The sequence below is a fragment of the Pelobates fuscus genome, chromosome 5, assembly GCF_036172605.1.
Source record: "Pelobates fuscus isolate aPelFus1 chromosome 5, aPelFus1.pri, whole genome shotgun sequence".
NCBI lineage: Eukaryota > Metazoa > Chordata > Amphibia > Anura > Pelobatidae > Pelobates > Pelobates fuscus.
Window position 1 is genome coordinate 285950828 of NC_086321.1, and position 16343 is coordinate 285967170.

Consider the following 16343-nt stretch of genomic DNA (forward strand, 5'->3'; position numbering starts at 1 on the left):
AGAAAAACCTCTGAACTGCTCACTGAGAACATTTGTTCCCTTTTGAGAAAGATGCAAACCATATTTTTTGTACAGTTTATTTCCATTCCAAACAGAGCTACCATGAGCAATAAAGCCAAATCCTTGCTCCCGACACCATTCACCAAGCCACAAATTGCAGGAAGCTCCTGTGTATGATTAAAGTTAAAATTACAGAGCAGGAGATAAAAAACTTCTAAAGCAGGTTAACGTCTGATTGAAAATGAAACCTTTTTTTCATGTATGCTGTGTGAGTCCCAGTCAGAGGAGGTGTGTATAGGTCTACATAAACAGAAACAAAATTGATATAACTCCTAAATGGCATATAATTGAGTACCAAGGCTGCATGGGCATGATCTACACACCCAAATGGTTTCATTAAGCTAAAGTTTTTTTATACATATTGTGTCCTTTTAATAATTCAAACATGTATCTTGGGAATTTTTAACTCTATGTACCTTTAACATTGTTCTAATATTTGTCTAACTGAGACTAAGGTTTAACTTTCTTAAAGTGACACAGGTAGGCTTTGGACCCTTTTGGCACAATTTACTAATATTTCACAGGTTTTTTTCATCTGTGCCCTAACTGTAATTTTTGAATCTACACCATATTGTGGGAGACACAACAATTTATAAATCTTTCCATCGCTTTTTTTTTTCCAAGGAAAGTGCTCTGTTTCACTTCTCTTTTTTCCATCATTCGAAATTTGTCAGGCTCTTCTCAAATGGATATTTGAATTTGTGAAAATAGTGGAATAGGAACATAAAGGGCACTATCCTTAACATTTTGATACATCCCCTTGTCTCCGAACATATAGGTTCAAAATATACCAATCATTGTATTTTAGCAATAGCAATAATTAAGTGAGTGCTTTGATAAGAGTGATTGTGCATTATCAAACCTAATTGACTGCAAGACCTTAGTTAATCTTTTTCATGCATACAATGAATATGAACAATATACTCTGTTTCTAATTTTCTTCCCCAGTCCGATGCTGACAGTGACCTTGTTGGAGATCTATGTGACACCAACAAAGACAGGTACATTAAGAGATTAGTATGGACATGTGAGAAGTAAAATCTATTGCTTGTGGATATGTTTCTATAATTGCATAAATCAGTGGAGTTATTCACTAAGCAGGCAGTTGTGAAGAATTGCCCAGGGATTTGCAAGATTTAAGCCAAAATAACTAAAGTGTAAAAAATAGTCCAACTCACCTGTTCTTCTTTGCTACTTAACTATTTTAGACTAAAAATGCATTGCCCTCGTTAGTTCTGTGTCCTCTGTCGTAGGTAACTCTATGTACGTAAGAGTCAAACAGTTTGTCCCACTGCCGTGGCAAACAAAATAGAGGTTGAAAAAAAAAATTCCATCAAGTTCAACCCTTAAAATAAATTTTTTTTAGTTGTTGACTTCCTGCCCAATTTAAAGTGATGGCCAATTACCCAACAAATAGGGGGGGGGGGGACCAGGGGGGACTTTTGGACATAATGGCAATCAGATTTCTCCTTAGATCAACAATCTGTTTACAGACATGTTAATTGTTTCTTTAAAATCCAGTTTTTAAAACAAAACAAAAAAAACTGCAAGGCCTTTTTTAAAATATTTATAGAATTTGATAAGACAACCTGTTTGGATAGATACTTCCTACGTTATTATTACTGTAAATAACCATTTCCTCTGCTGTAAGTGAAAACACCTTTCTTCCAATCTCAGTGGATGCCATGTTGTCTGCTATCAAACAGGATAGTACCTAGCAGTTTGTGTTGACCCTGTTTTTCTGTATTCATGACTATCGTTTTCCATCCCCCCTATTAAATGTGTAGCCTGCCTCTGCACTTCTCCTGGTTCTGCAATACCTTACTTTAAAACTGGTGCCAAAATTGCATAGCATACTCAAGGTGGGGTCTTACCATTGAATTATAAAGAAGCAAACAAATATTTTGATAATGTGAATCAATATCACCTTTTTATACATGACATCAGATAGTTTTGAAAATATAGCATCTGACAAGACAAGGTAAGCCCACTGAAATTTGTAATATAATTTGTAATTACTGTTTTGTGTGATTTTAAATGTCTGACTGAAAGATTACCCCATAGCTCAGTCATAGTCACACTGTCAAATATAATTAAAAAGGAACGTTTGGGTGTCATACATCCTACCTCCAACTGGCCTGCCTTGTCGTAGTGCACTCCTCTTCATTCGCCGGATGCCGAATGCTTGCATGACACTTCCCTGCATTAGGCTGATGCCAAATGCTTGCAAAGCAGTTGCCTTCGACTCACGTTAGGAGGTGTGTGTGCTGACATCATGTGCTACTCTGACACCATTCGTGATGCAGAATGCTCCTGGTCCAAAGTCTATATACCCTTCATGAAGCCCAAACAATTGTGGACAAACACATAACACTAATTAAAGTACACTTAATCCATTATTGTTCCCCAACCACCAGTGCCTACCTGAGGCTATATTAGCCCCAGTATGATCTTGCCTTGTCATGGTCTCAGTCACGGTCTCAATAGCCCAAGAGGGCACCCTATTGTTTATTGTGTTTTCTGGTTTTGACAAGGCTCTGCATATGACTCTGGAATGCTTGACCCCTGCTGAGTATACTTGTTTACCCTACTCTCTCCTATGCTTGACCTTGGCCTGTTTCTCGTTATCTTTGTTATCAATGGATTATATTCTAAACTCCTTATGCTAAGCCTGGCCACTGTATGGTCCAGTAATATGTACTATTATAGAATAGAATACTATTGCCTTTTGCTTGTGTTTTGGGGTAGCACATTGACAGTCTTATTCTAAATATAAAATGCTGTTCACTTTCTAGCCATTAAATTAAACGTTGTTACCACAACCAAAATACAATCTTGCATGTCTTATATTTATCCATATATTTATATCCAAGTTGTTCACAAGGTTCATTGTACCGTGTGATGTATAAATAACACATAACTCATTAATATGTTAAATTGATCTAGAATGTTATTTTTCCATTAGAGATGGAGATGGACACCAGGATAGTCGTGATAATTGCCCATCAGATATTAACAGTAACCAGCTGGACACTGACAAGGATGGCCTGGGAGATGAATGTGATGACGATGATGATAATGATGGGATCCCTGATATTTTACCACCAGGACCAGATAACTGCAGGCTGGTTCCAAATCCAGACCAAGCTGATTCTGATGGTAAATAGGATCGTCCTTCAACAAAGGAGTTCACTTCAGTTAAAACTACTGAATTTTTTATAGTTGATCTTATTTTGTTTATTTATATAAAGAATAAAGTTGTAGGTGTAAGGAAAATATGATGCTTTTTTTTTTGTAAATATGTTTTGCAAAAGTTGCTTTCCACCAGTTATGTTCCCCATACTGGCCTGAGCTGAGTTCCTTATATTTTCATGCTCAAAAGCTCAAATCAAAGTGAGAAGTAGTTGCATTGTTTTTAGTTACACAGCAGAGCGATCAGTGCTAATACCAATGACCATGATTGGTTTGCAGGTATCTGTCACGGTGGCCTATATTCAATCTAAGTGATTTTATGTAAATAGCTAAATTGATCATTCTTGGATTCCAAGTCAAAAATGGATGGATAAATAAACGTCACATATCATTACTTTAGCTATTATTTAGAATTCAAACCAATTTAAGTACTCTAAAGCAATCTAAAGAATAGATTTTACTGTATTCAAACACGACTATGGTGACAAACTGCCTGGCACCCTGACCGGGTACCTCCATTAATCGCTGCTTCCTAGTACTTGCGAGCACCATAAGCACTGTACTTGAACACCATAACTACCGTAGACCTCACAAACCGCCGCAGCTTGGTTGGGGTCTCGCCGTCCTCCACCCACCCTTGTAAACAGGCCCCTCCAAAAACAAGTGGCTAGGTTACTTTTGCCACAACTAAAAAATTATAGCACTCTGCAATATTAAACTTATCTAGAGCATATGCTCCATATATTTACACTCAAGCAATAAATACATATTTACACATTCACAAATAAATACATTTTCCACTGTTGTCTGTGTAGTTTACATAACACTTTAATCTTGATTTTGAAATGTTTCCTAACCTTTGTACATGCAATATTTTGTGTTTCTTAATCTGTATCCATATGTCTCTTACAGGGAATGGAATTGGAAATGCTTGTGAAGGTGACTTTGATAAGGATTTGGTGATTGACATAGTTGACGCTTGCCCAGAAAATGCTGAGATTACTCTGACCGACTTCAGAGCCTTCCAAACAGTTGTTTTAGATCCAGAAGGGGATGCCCAGATTGATCCAAATTGGATTGTACTGAATGAGGTAGATTGCTAACTATTCTTAATTTCATAATAAACAACAAATTCTAGAGTGGATTTTGGAAGTTCAGTTTCTTAATTATAAAACAGCATTTCATGTAGATGTGGTTTTCAATTTCTTCGGAAGAGGGTTATTTCAGGGTATTTAATTCAGGTTAGTTCATGTTGATTGCCGAGCATGTGAAAAAAAAATACAGAGATGTAAGATGACGAACAGAGCATTAAAGCCAATTTATGCCAAGAAGCAGCCCATCTGTGCAGGAGTTTTGTCAGAATAAGAAAGGCAAGTTAGGAGCAATTATTATAGGGAGAACCTGTTAAACAAGGTGGTAGCCAGGGCCAACCTTAGGGCTTCAGGCGCCCTGTGCAAAAATCGTCACAGCGCCCTCCTTCCCCCCCTGTCGTACCCCTTCATTCATGTGTATAGTGGTGTGTTTGTATAGGGGATTTATTAAATTAATAATTATTTACAAATAAAAATGTATATTAATTCCCCCTTCTATGATGCTACTTTGCATGGAGGGGGTGTGCTAATTTTAGGCAGTCCAGTGTGCTGAGAATGTGGTCAGCGCCTGCAACGGGTGCAGACCATCAGTAACTCTCAGTAACCCGGTTCGCTCTGCCCCTCCCGCTCACTTAGCTCCACCCCTCCTGCTAGCTTACCACTGCCTTTTTTGATAGACCTGAGTGGAGGATTATGAAATCCTCCACCCGGGTGCTGCGCGGCCACGCTACACAAAGGGACCTACAGACAGTATAAGGGGTGCTCTGAGTACCCCTCACAGCTGTCACCCAGGGAGTATGTGAGCTGTGTAGGCCACATGGCGCCCTGTGTGACCTCACAGCTCGCACTCACCTAAGGATGGTCCTGGTGGTAACATGGCTTCCACTCTGTCCCTCAAATAATGTATGATGGGGCTGTAAGATATCATAATTTGGTGTTGTAGTGATGTCCTTTCTCCTCACCCCATGCTTTGTGCTTTGGGATGATGGTGCTAGTGTTAACTTTGGGAGTATGTCTGACCCTTTATTGACCAGAAGGGCCTTGGTGACTTTCAATCCTTTCCTCCCTTGAGTAGTGGGATGAGGGTATTAAATCCAGGGTCTTCCACATATTCTTCTGTATTACATAGTTACATATATAGGCTGAAAAAAAACATGTGTCCATCAAGTTCAGTCATTCTCACATATGTTTATGCTGTTGATCAAAAAGAAGGCAAAAAAACATTTTGAAGCACTTTCCAATTTTTACAACAAACTAGGGGAAAAATCGCAGAAGGGAAGTCAGATCTCTGTAAATACTCTGATAAAACCACCCCTTCAGGCAGAGAATTCCACATCTTTGTTGTTCTTGCTGTTAAAAAAAAAAACCTTTACCTTTGCCTTAGACTTAATTTCCTTTCTTGCAGTCTAAATACGTTATCTCCTGTCCAATGTATAGTCCTGTTTTTTTTTATTGATTTCCAGACAATGGTTTGTATAGCTATCATATTCCTTCTGAGGTGTCATTTTTCTGAAGTAAACATATTTAAATTTGTTAGACTTTCTTCAGAATGAAAATCTTGCGTTCCCAATTATGCACTTTTTCTAGTTCCATAATAACTTGCTTTATAACAGGTGCCCAAATTGACAAGAATAAAAACAAAGCACACCCACAGTGTGCACACAATATGTCTAATGTACCAATTATTACAGATATCCATTGCATATCATATCTGAAATAAAAAATGGACATACATAGTGCTTTTTATATTACAGGAAATAGAGTGTAAGGAATTAAACCGTGCCAGGCTCTATATATAAAGCTCCAGGGTGCCTACACAAGCTAGCGCTGTAGCTCAAATCAGGAACATGAGAAGATTCACAAGAAAATATGTAGCTGCCCAAAGTTGCACAGCATATTCAAGGCATGGTTTTACCCTTGATTTAAAAAGAGGCAAAATTAAATTTTCATCCCAAGAACGAATGCCCCTTTTTATACATGGCAATAACTTCCTGGCAAGTGGAGAGACCTGTGTATTGGTCAACACTATTTTACACCCCTTGTTTGATAACTTGATGATCAGATCATTCTTTTTCCACTTCTAGAATTACATGTGATATTCTGGCTACTGCTCCTGTTCCACTTTTTTTTTTTTTATTGTCTGCTCTCATCTGTTCTATGACTGCAACGTCTTATTCACCATATAGCTCATCCTTTGTGTACCTTTTATAGTGTTGGCAGTGATCTAGAAGACCCACACACTTCAAGCCATGATCAAGTAATAATGTAAATATCATATGATTGGAAAGATGAGATAACAAGAGCCTCTTAATTAACCTTTTTTTGTTAGGAAAATCTTTGGCATGAGAATAAGTAAGCAGATTAGACTAAGTAGGACCCGAGATTGCCAAAACTTGATCAGATAAGCTCAACTGGCCCAAATAAATATCAGAGTACTCTACTGAAGATGTTGAAAGAAAGGTACTCACATAAACTGACCAAAATGGAATATAATTCCATAACCCCCCTGGTTTTTGTCACTAGCACCTATTGTCGGCTCCAGTGCAAAGCATAGTGCCTAAGATTTAGCATCATATAATGGTCATTCCTTGAAGACCAGGTAAGCTGTATAGAAGGCAGCAAAGAATGCACCACTATTCGATCATCAAAATAATTAAGGCATTTTGACCAATCATATACAGTAATCTTTCTATTTCATTTTTTAGTCCTCTTATTACTTTTTTAATCTAACAAGTCATTCTTTTGCATTTGGATCTTTTTTCATTGTGGACAGCTTGTGGACATTCATTGATCATAATTGGTCATCTGCACATATCAACAGCTATTGGAGAACTTCATAATGTTCAAGCCTTGACATTTGTCAGTGCTCAGAGCCTAGCCAAATTGTGACTCTACATGCTACACTTAATCCACAGTTTTTATTAGGCACATCTTAACAATTAAATAATATTTCATTATTAGTATCAATATCTAATTCAATATGTAGTATCATTTCTTGGTTTCTTAATAGTCGTAAGAATAGTATATTTCTAATAGCATTTGAATATTGTTTCTACTTCTGTGTTTTCAAGGGAATGGAAATCGTCCAAACAATGAACAGTGACCCTGGTCTTGCAGTTGGTAAGGAACATGTTTCTTCAATCTGTTTCCCATTTCTATCTCCATTATATATTTGTAACCAGCAGTATCAGGTGTCCGGAGTAATATGTGTTGTTTAAAAACAGATTATGATAATGTAATTATGTGTAATTTAATTTCCTATATTTTAAAGGATGAAATCAGTGAAGAAAACTTTCAATATTAATACTGTATGAGGAGATTCTTCTTCAAATGCAAATAGACCAGTAAACAGAAAATCTTAATTAAATTTAAAGTTTAAAGTGGAAACTGTTTAAAGGAACACTCCATGCACCATAACCACTACAGTGAGATGTAGTGGTTATGGAATGAAGAGACCTTTGGATTCCCCCCATTATAGGTTGTCAAACCATCCTCTGTGTTCTACTCTACACATCTTCTGCCAAAAAGATGGAAACTCCTGCTAGGAGCTACCACAATCTCTCCTGAGCTAATGCTTGCAGTGCAGCACTAACTGATCACTTTCAGCTAAAGAGCTAAACCCTATACCACTAGGCTTAGCTCAGACTAAGACCTTTCAGCGCTCTGTCTAGTAGTGGAGGCAGGGAGTGGCAGACAAATATAAGAAGTCAAACCATTCTAGAATGGCTTGACTACTTAGAATGTGGAGGTGCCAAGGTTCCTTTAAGAATGTGGTTTAGAATGTTGATATTATCAAATGATCGCAGGGAAACTGCAATGTTTGCATTGCAGCACAAAGTCTACCAGACAGCCACTAGAGGACTTCCTGAATCGAAACGGACCTCTGGTCCGTTATTTGACACTGGACGTCCTCACACTCTGCATGTTCCTCATTCTTTTGAAAGTCTACAAACTATTCCCCATTCTTCTGATAATGGACATTTGCTTATTTATATATTATGGGTTCAGGATTCATATGTGGCCTTGTGGTTTTTGTTTTGCTTCCATACTACTAGTCTAGATTTTGTCGATTCATGTATGAAACAGTAGATACAAAATGTCACTCTTGAAAGAGATAAAGTTGTTTTTGCAAACTCTAAACTTGTTGCATGATATATTATTAATGAAGTAATTAATGGTGCATTGGTTTGATTTCTAACCTAATACACATATATATACATATATACTAAAAATCAGGTTACACCGCATTTAATGGAGTGGACTTTGAAGGGACATTTCACGTTAACACAGAGACAGATGACGATTATGCTGGATTAATCTTTGGCTACCAGGACAGTTCAAGTTTCTACTCTGTCATGTGGAAACAAATGGAACAAACGTATTGGCAGGCAAACCCCTTCCGTGCCGTGGCTGAACCTGGCATACAACTAAAGGTAACAGATACTAAAAACAGTGGTCACCATTGATCCCCCATTTTCACCGTTCCATAGTGGGTTCTTAAAGGTTGAATTAAATTAAATAGTTCTGCTCATTCACTCTCCCATGCCATGACAATGGGGCTTATATCCCCTGCCCTACATTGTATCAATTTAGGACGGGTTGATTCTCTATACCATAGGCAATGACAGAGCTACATCTCTCAGCATAACACTTTTTAAAATGTTTCTGTTAAAAAAAAATCCTTTTTTAAAGGATCGCTCTTAAAAGGTTTCTCAAACCCTTATTTTTAGATCTGTGAATTAATGCATTATTGACATTATTTATCAGGTCACCCCTCCTAAAAGCTTCACATGCTTTACTTTTATCCTGTTCCGGGCAAAGTTTCTGTTGCTGCTCGGTGTGCCCTATCTGATGTCACAGGAGCAGTGCCAAGGCCCAATCAAAGGCTTCTTATTGAGAAGCCTTTGATTGGACCATTTAACTGTCTCAGAGCACATGCGAAGGGGAGGGGGAGGCAAGAGGTTAAAAAAGGATGAGGGAGGGCGGAGAAAACAAAAATAGGATGGGTTTGTGAGAGGGCTACAATTAAGGAGGGTGTAAGGAGGGGGAAGCAATCTTCCTCTTGCAGGCACTCTGCAGCAAAAAATGTATGTCTGTCAGCAGCATGCAGTGCACACTGATCACAGATGGTTTAATGCACAGAATTGGCATTAGGCAGTCCGGATCAGATTTCTGGGCTGCCAATGTCATGTGTGCTGAGAGTGCAACTAACCCCCAGCACACAATTAACAATAACTCTTGATGTGCACTGTTTTAAGCTGAAACACTGCACATCCAGACTCCTAACAGACTCCTCCTGGTTGGAGAAACCCTTTAATTACCCTCCGCCAGATGTTGCAAGTCTTAAGGAGGAGGAGAAACGTTATAGTAGAGTCTCTATAGTGGAACCTAATCTATATCTACTGTAAATCCATTACCACGTGTTGCTTCCGGGTAAAATAAATGTTTCATATTTTTAATATGTTGGCATTTTAAAATCTTAAATATTATTAGGAAAAGGCCAGGATGTGTACCCAAACCTTCATCATATGTTTAAAAAGCATGTAAAATAAAAGATGATATTACAGTTATCCTTAATGTCTATTTAAGTCAACTGATTGCCCTAACTTGTTCATTTTCTGCCTATGACAGCCAGCTTATTTACAATAAAAGACACTTTAAAATAAATAAATAAATAAAAAAACAAAATAAAAAATATCCATCTGAAACAATGGTTGGAAAAATATTTCCAAAAGCACAGAGTAAATTAAAGCCTTCATCACATGCCAGAATAGGAGAATCCTGAAATCATTAATCAACAAAATAGCAATATATTCTATTATAATATTGAATTTAATATATAAAATAAATAATCTTTTGGATTGTAAGCTTGTTTGGGCAGATCCCTCTTCACCTACTGTTTCTACAGGGAGTGCAGAATTATTAGGCAAATGAGTATTTTGACCACATCATCCTCTTTATGCATGTTGTCTTACTCCAAGCTGTATAGGCTCGAAAGCCTACTACCAATTAAGCATATTAGGTGATGTGCATCTCTGTAATGAGAAGGGGTGTGGTCTAATGACATCAACACCCTATATCAGGTGTGCATAATTATTAGGCAACTTCCTTTCCTTTGGCAAAATGGGTCAAAAGAAGGACTTGACAGGCTCAGAAAAGTCAAAAATAGTGAGATATCTTGCAGAGGGATGCAGCACTCTTAAAATTGCAAAGCTTCTGAAGCGTGATCATCGAAAGATCAAGCGTTTCATTCAAAATAGTCAACAGGGTCGCAAGAAGCGTGTGGAAAAACCAAGGCGCAAAATAACTGCCCATGAACTGAGAAAAGTCAAGCGTGCAGCTGCCAAGATGCCACTTGCCACCAGTTTGGCCATATTTCAGAGCTGCAACATCACTGGAGTGCCCAAAAGCACAAGGTGTGCACTACTCAGAGACATGGCCAAGGTAAGAAAGGCTGATAGACGACCACCACTGAACAAGACACACAAGCTGAAACGTCAAGACTGGGCCAAGAAATATCTCAAGACTGATTTTTCTAAGGTTTTATGGACTGATGAAATGAGAGTGAGTCTTGATGGGCCAGATGGATGGGCCCGTGGCTGGATTGGTAAAGGGCAGAGAGCTCCAGTCCAGACGCCAGCAAGGTGGAGGTGGAGTACTGGTTTGGGCTGGTATCATCAAAGATGAGCTTGTGGGGCCTTTTCGGGTTGAGGATGGAGTCAAGCTCAACTCCCAGTCCTACTGCCAGTTTTTGGAAGACACCTTCTTCAAGCAGTGGTACAGGAAGAAGTCTGCATCCTTCAAGAAAAACATGATTTTCATGCAGGACAATGCTCCATCACACGCGTCCAAGTACTCCACAGCGTGGCTGGCAAGAAAGGGTATAAAAGAAGAAAATCTAATGACATGGCCTCCTTGTTCAGCTGATCTGAACCCCATTGAGAACCTGTGGTCCATCATCAAATGTGACATTTACAAGGAGGGAAAACAGTACACCTCTCTGAACAGTGTCTGGGAGGCTGTGGTTGCTGCTGCACGCAATGTTGATGGTGAACAGATCAAAACACTGACAGAATCCATGGATGGCAGGCTTTTGAGTGTCCTTGCAAAGAAAGGTGGCTATATTGGTCACTGATTTGTTTTTGTTATGTTTTTGAATGTCAGAAATGTATATTTGTTACATAGTTACATAGTTACATAGTTAGATAGCTGAAAAGAGACTTGCGTCCATCAAGTTCAGCCTTCCTCACACCTGTTTTTTGCTGTTGATCCAAAAGAGAAAAAAAAAAACAAAAAAAAAAACCCCAGTTTGAACCCCAGTTTTGTGAATGTTGAGATGTTATATTGGTTTCACTGGTAAAAATAAATAATTGAAATGGGTATATATTTGTTTTTTGTTAAGTTGCCTAATAATTATGCACAGTAATAGTCACCTGCACACACAGATATCCCCCTAAAATAGCTATAACTAAAAACAAACTAAAAACTACTTCCAAAACTATTCAGCTTTGATATTGAGTTTTTTGGGTTCATTGAGAACATGGTTGTTGTTCAATAATAAAATTAATCCTCAGAAATACAACTTGCCTAATAATTCTGCACTCCCTGTATATGTCCATCATGTTTTGCTGGAATTTATTATTGTTATTTGTAACGGATCACCTGGCACCCCGACTGGGTACCTCCGTTAATGGATGCTCCTAGTGCTTCCTGAGGACTCCAAGCACTCTGGCAGACACCACAATCACCGAATCTGAGAAACCTTTAAATTCTCCCAAGCATATGAATGCTGTAGACCATTGAATAGGAACCATACGAATAGGCTTGTACTCCTAGCAGTCAACTGGAACAGCATACAATAAATCCTTCCCCCAATAATGAGACGACACTTCACTTTGAGGGTAAAACAGGAACTCTGGACTGGGACATCCAGCCTGGCTTTTATTCACAATCCACAAAACATAGTGCTGCTCAGAGGGTTTTGCAGAACAACCAATAAACACATTACAACACATACAATGCAAGTACAGCAGCCAATCAGACACAATGGGACAATAGAAACACACCCAGCATATTCCTCCCCTCTGCTTAGGAGATAATTGAGTCAATTACTGTATCTACTCAATTATCTCCAAACTGAAAAGTTACACTTTTTATACATTTTTATAACTTGGTGAGTTAACATCGTACATACATAAAACTTATATTATTTTAACCAGTATAACTTGGGGACAAACATATCCGAAATTCACTTGAATAGGTTCAGGGGTTTAACGGTTAGGTCGAAGTCCTTTGTTTTCACTTGCAAGCATGGCTTTTCCTTGTCCCTGGGACAACACCCTGCTGGAGAACAATGGATCCGGGGGAGGGGAAAAGGAATTGTCCAAAAAGTTTCAGTATGTCCATACACTGTTTTTAAAAGGCCAGCACAGTACAATAAAAGTCCATTCACTGTGCTTAAAGGGCCAGTAGCCGCACAATAAAATACAATATGCCCAAATATTGCATTCAAAAGTACAACTTTACCAGGGGCCATAGTCAGCAGGTAGGAGGCGGGCAGCCAGGCCTCTCCAATGCCCAGTGGCGAGGTTGGTTTCGCCACATTATTTTCTTATTGTTATTTTAACCTATTGTACATCGTTGCAGAATATGTTGTACTGTATAAATAATTGCAATATATTGGTCTGTTTGGTGACAGGCAGTGAAATCTAAAACAGGACCAGGGGAGAACCTTAGGAATTCTCTGTGGCACACTGGAGATACACTCAACCAAGTTAAACTACTATGGAAGGACCCCAGGAACGTTGGATGGAAAGATAAGACTTCATACCGTTGGTTTTTACAACACAGACCTTCAGTGGGGTACATTAGGTATAACTAGCCAACCTATCTGCTGTTTGTAAACATCAATTCATGTTAAAGGACCACTTAAGACATATAGCATTGTGTATCAGGAGTCTGTCATTTTCTTTGACAGTTAATAAGGAATTTACATTTTATAAAACTTTGCCACTTGGACAGCTGTAGAGGTTTAGTTCCTTTTCTGTTAGCTCTACAGCGTTACCAGAAGTGGCAGACGCTGGGGTAGAGCTCGTTTGTCTTCCCCACTTCTCAATGAGCTGGGCTACTGCACAGAGGCTACTCAGTGAGGCTTCACAACTTGCAGGATTTGCCCAGGAGAAAGGAGAGGGCTTGCGATGCCTGCAGACATCTGTTTTTTCATATACTCCCAAATAAAACATACCACAAAATTCATGCGTGGTTTCTTCGAGGGTATATCTACTACATGTTTGAAAAAAAAATTTAAAATAAAAACTTAAAGTAGTGCTCCATTATGGGTAGTGTCCTGCTATTTCCCATAACAAACAAAATGCCCAAATACGCTTAATTCACCACTTGATTGACACACTTCAATGTTTTCTCAGAGTGGAATAATGATGTCAGTGTAAAATTATTTAAATCCATCCTGTCCAGTCTTTCTTTCACCCAGTTTACTATGGCTTACCTAACAGACAGTAAAATAAGTGCACATATTTCTGGCGCAACCTGTATCCCCACCTGTTTCACTCATCTCTGTTGTTTAAAAGGCTTAGAGGGAGCCTTATGTTTTAAGGTGTGTCGCCTACTTTCATTTTTGTATTTTTATATATATATATTTTAGTTAGGTATATTAGCACTGATCCGTTTTTATCCTTTTGTTTATACATATTTTCACTGTTTGAAATTAATTAACATTCTTTATTGGTGTTCTATATAACATATTTATACGTTCAAATTTTGGAATCTAACATTCAACATTCATGTTTAATATTTTAGTAAGAGGTTTGGAATATAGAAACCCAGATTAATACTTTCTTCTGTGAACTGATCATTGTCTACATTATCTTTGTTATACAGTGGACCTAAGTGGTGCTATCTGTCTTGGTTCTGAAATAGATGTATTAACTACCTGCAATTTAGTAATATAAAATATCCTTTGGCAAATAGTTTATTTCATCAAGGGCCTGCACTTATGAGTAATTTGCAAGTAAATTATCCCTGCATCAGGTCTATTATGATGGGATGTCCTTTATTTTCTAGGGTGAAGTTTTTTGAGGGACCAGAATTAGTGGCCGATTCTGGAGTCATCCTGGACACCACAATGAGAGGAGGGCGGCTCGGAGTGTTCTGTTTCTCCCAAGAAAACATAATCTGGTCTAACTTAAGATATCGCTGTAATGGTGAGCAAAAACAGTTTTCTTAAAAGTGCTTATTTTATCAGAGGAAGTCTTGATGATGGAAAAAACTACTGAAATATGAATAGTTAAATACAGTAAAGGCACAAAGAATGACACTCTTAAAAGACATCAGTAAAATATGATGAGATACGCAAAACATTAACAAACAGTTGTTAAATTGCACTTTATAGGTGTACAGACTATAAAGGAACACACCAAGCACCATAACCACTACAACTTGGTTATAATGCCATGAGTGGGTATGGTGTTTAGAGTAACTGTTTTGAGATACATTAGATTATTGAGTATAAATATACACATTTGGAAGAGCAAAACAAAAGTTTGCTAAATGACATAGAGCAGAATTTTTTTTTTATATATATATATATATATATATATATAAAATCATATTTTGTAAGTGATGCTGAGAAACATATTGTCCTTCCCTTCTGTGTTCAGATGTCAGATCTACATTATAGTGGAACATCCAGTAAATATAGGGATATATTCAAAATTTTTTATTTTACTGTTGTTTTTTGTATCCTAATGCGAAATTCAATAAATTGTGTTTTCAATAACTTTTCCCCCCCTAGATACTATCCCTAATGATTATGAAACATTTAAAGAACAGAAGAGCAAAGCCTGAAGTCTTGTTTTACATGAAACCACTTGTTTTTTTTTTCCTTTTGTTTCTTTTTGATGAATGTATATATGGATTAATTGTTCTATCGCTCCTCTGTAGCCTGAGCATATGGCTTCTCCTGGAAAGACATCAGCGAACATCAGAACTAATGTTATAACTGTGCAAACTGCGTCTGCGTACATAAATAAAAATAACCTTGCTAGAAAATTATCAAAACCCTGCAATCCCCAGTAACGTCTTTATCCTAAATCATTTTTATAAGATGTGTTTTGTATGATTGTAGACAGTATATGACATGATTGTATTAATTAAAATATAATAATAGACAAATGCCTAGAAAAGTATGCATTATTTTTTTTTACGATCTGGCTTGCTAAACCTGTAGCTCCAAAATTAAACACCACATAGTACATCAATGCCAAATGTTCATAACTTCTTAGCAGATGTGTTATCCGTGAGAGATGACAAGGTATGTATATTGTACATATTATCTACGCAATTTGCTAGTAAGATATCTAAAAAAAATTTAGATTAACCACTTAATCAATGCCATCATCACACTTTGGTCATAAAAAAAACCCAAAACAACTTTAAAATTAAATATGAACGAATAAAGGGCAAAGGAAAATGTTCTAAAAAACAACAACCTAAACTGGAAAAAAAAAGAATACAAATAACTAATACAGCAAATTAAATAAAAAGTAAAAAAAATACTGAAACACAAAACAAAATTGCAACACATCCTGTATAAACTTGTACAACAGACAACATAATACCAGTTCTATAAATCCAGTCTTTCAACGCTTAAGCAAATAAAGGTTTTTATTACGAATATAGACATGTAGTTACAGTTCCTTCTCATACATTTTACAGCATTCCTCTTGGGTCTGAGAATGGTTTTGATTGCAGTGATAACACATGTTTAAAAGAGAATCACGGGGAAAATCCCACAGTGCATTGCTGAATTTTTCAAAACACGAACATACAAGTTTAATTTGTAAGAAATATCTCAGTCTCACTGAAGGCACCCTGTTTTCAGCCACAGTCAGAACCTTTTGTTTCAGCTCTGTTAGCTGTGTTTTATGCAACTAATTACTACTATAAAAAGGTCGATTTTTATTCAATGCAACAACTGGCGTT

At 37.5% G+C, this 16343-nt stretch overlaps 1 protein-coding gene across 2 annotated transcripts in view; it reads left to right on the plus strand.

Moving 5' to 3' along the window:
• Positions 1 to 15989, plus strand: part of COMP (cartilage oligomeric matrix protein) — a 77542-nt gene extending 61553 nt beyond the window's left edge. For both annotated transcript variants that reach the window (XM_063455398.1, XM_063455399.1), the window contains exons 12-19: positions 1009 to 1061; positions 3026 to 3219; positions 4165 to 4343; positions 7415 to 7463; positions 8580 to 8776; positions 13042 to 13214; positions 14424 to 14563; positions 15154 to 15989. In XM_063455398.1, the coding sequence (XP_063311468.1) occupies positions 1009 to 1061; positions 3026 to 3219; positions 4165 to 4343; positions 7415 to 7463; positions 8580 to 8776; positions 13042 to 13214; positions 14424 to 14563; positions 15154 to 15206 (1038 nt within the window). In that variant the 3' untranslated portion in view covers positions 15207 to 15989. The remainder of the gene's footprint in view (positions 1 to 1008; positions 1062 to 3025; positions 3220 to 4164; positions 4344 to 7414; positions 7464 to 8579; positions 8777 to 13041; positions 13215 to 14423; positions 14564 to 15153) is intronic.
• Positions 15990 to 16343: the final 354 nt, after the last annotated feature.